Raw genomic sequence first — 1,489 nt, forward strand, 5'->3', positions numbered from 1 at the left:
GCAGTTTGAATAACCACACTGATCAGACATAATGTTACTGTAAGGACAGGCTCAGAACATTTTAATGGCACTACCAGTTTGTTTCAATGCAGTACTCCAGAACGGTATCTCTAAGGAACAGAAGTTATGGATTGGATGCTACAGTTCTACAACATAAATCTCATTTCACCATCCCCAACGCTAGCAAAGAAGCTATTTTGCTTGTGTTAGGAACTGCAGTCTAAGCATTAATAATTAAAGTATCGAAGTATTATACAAATGCCTTGCTACAGAGCAGCGCCTCATGAGAGATCAGTCTGTTCCTGAGCCCATTCACCTACAGGATCCACACAGGGGAAACAAGCCCAACTAAACAGCCTACCATAAACCAAATTGTACCAGCTGTACCAGTGATTCCTACAGAAAGCAAAACCAGAAAGCACCACAAGCCCCTCATACTGCATCTAACACACCATAAGGCTTTGTTACTCTAAATCCAAGTAGAGGCCACATAATGTCTGTCCAGGCCCCCCCCCCAACCCGGGGACACGCGCGGGGCTGGCGCTGTGGGGATGGGGGGTGGACAAAGTGCTTGAGTTGGGGGGGACCCGGTGGCGGTGGCACCCCAGGACCCCACGGGCAAAGCCAGCACCGGGGGTGGTCAGCGGTGCAGGAGCCGTCGTGTTCCCTGCACCGAGCTGGGCCCATCCTGCTCCAGCACACCCGAGCCATGGTGGCAGTGCCAGGCTGTGCCATGGCGGAGCTGTGCCGTGGCGGTGCTGTGCCATGGTGGTGCTGTGCCGTGGCGGTGCTGTGCCGTGGCGGTGCTGTGCCGTGGCGGTGCTGTGCCATGGCGGTGCTGTGCCATGGTGGTGCTGTGCCGTGGCGGTGCTGTGCCATGGCGGTGCTGTGCCATGGTGGTGCTGTGCCATGGCGGTGCTGTGCCATGGCGGTGCTGTGCCATGGTGGTGCTGTGCCGTGGCGGTGCTGTGCCACGGCGGTGCTGTGCCGTGGCGGTGCTGTGCCATGGTGGTGCTGTGCCGTGGTGGTGCTGTGCCGTGGCGGTGCTGTGCCGTGGCGGTGCTGTGCCATGGTGGTGCTGTGCCGTGGCGGTGCTGTGCCGTGGCGGTGCTGTGCCATGGCGGTGCTGTGCCATGGTGGTGCTGTGCCGTGGCGGTGCTGTGCCATGGCGGTGCTGTGCCATGGTGGTGCTGTGCCGTGGCGGTGCTGTGCCATGGCGGTGCTGTGCCATGGCGGTGCTGTGCCTTGGCGGTGCTGTGCCATGGCGGTGCTGTGCCATGGTGGTGCTGTGCCGTGGCGGTGCTGTGCCACGGCGGTGCTGTGCCGTGGCGGTGCTGTGCCATGGTGGTGCTGTGCCGTGGCGGTGCTGTGCCACGGCGGTGCTGTGCCGTGGCGGTGCTGTGCCATGGTGGTGCTGTGCCGTGGTGGTGCTGTGCCGTGGCGGTGCTGTGCCGTGGCGGTGCTGTGCCATGGTGGTGCTGTGCCGTGG

The 1,489-nt window shown here is 61.0% G+C and overlaps 1 protein-coding gene across 1 annotated transcript; it reads right to left on the reverse strand.

Annotated features, from left to right (window-relative positions):
* Nucleotides 1-640: 640 nt before the first annotated feature.
* Nucleotides 641-1,471, reverse strand: LOC130595006 (uncharacterized). The gene has a single exon (XM_057401343.1). It carries the CDS (start codon nucleotides 1,469-1,471, stop codon nucleotides 641-643), a length of 831 nt encoding a protein of 276 aa, XP_057257326.1.
* Nucleotides 1,472-1,489: the final 18 nt, after the last annotated feature.

The sequence above is a fragment of the Pezoporus wallicus genome, unplaced genomic scaffold (genome assembly GCF_028554395.1).
Source record: "Pezoporus wallicus isolate ANWC-B61680 ecotype Strahan unplaced genomic scaffold, APGP_CSIRO_Pwel_v1 contig_14435, whole genome shotgun sequence".
Taxonomy (NCBI): Eukaryota; Metazoa; Chordata; class Aves; order Psittaciformes; family Psittacidae; genus Pezoporus; species Pezoporus wallicus.

Coding starts and splice junctions, on each gene's coding strand:
- LOC130595006 (XM_057401343.1), bottom strand. CDS start 1,471: ATGGCACAGCACCGCCACGGCACAGCACCGCCACGGCACAGCACCACC.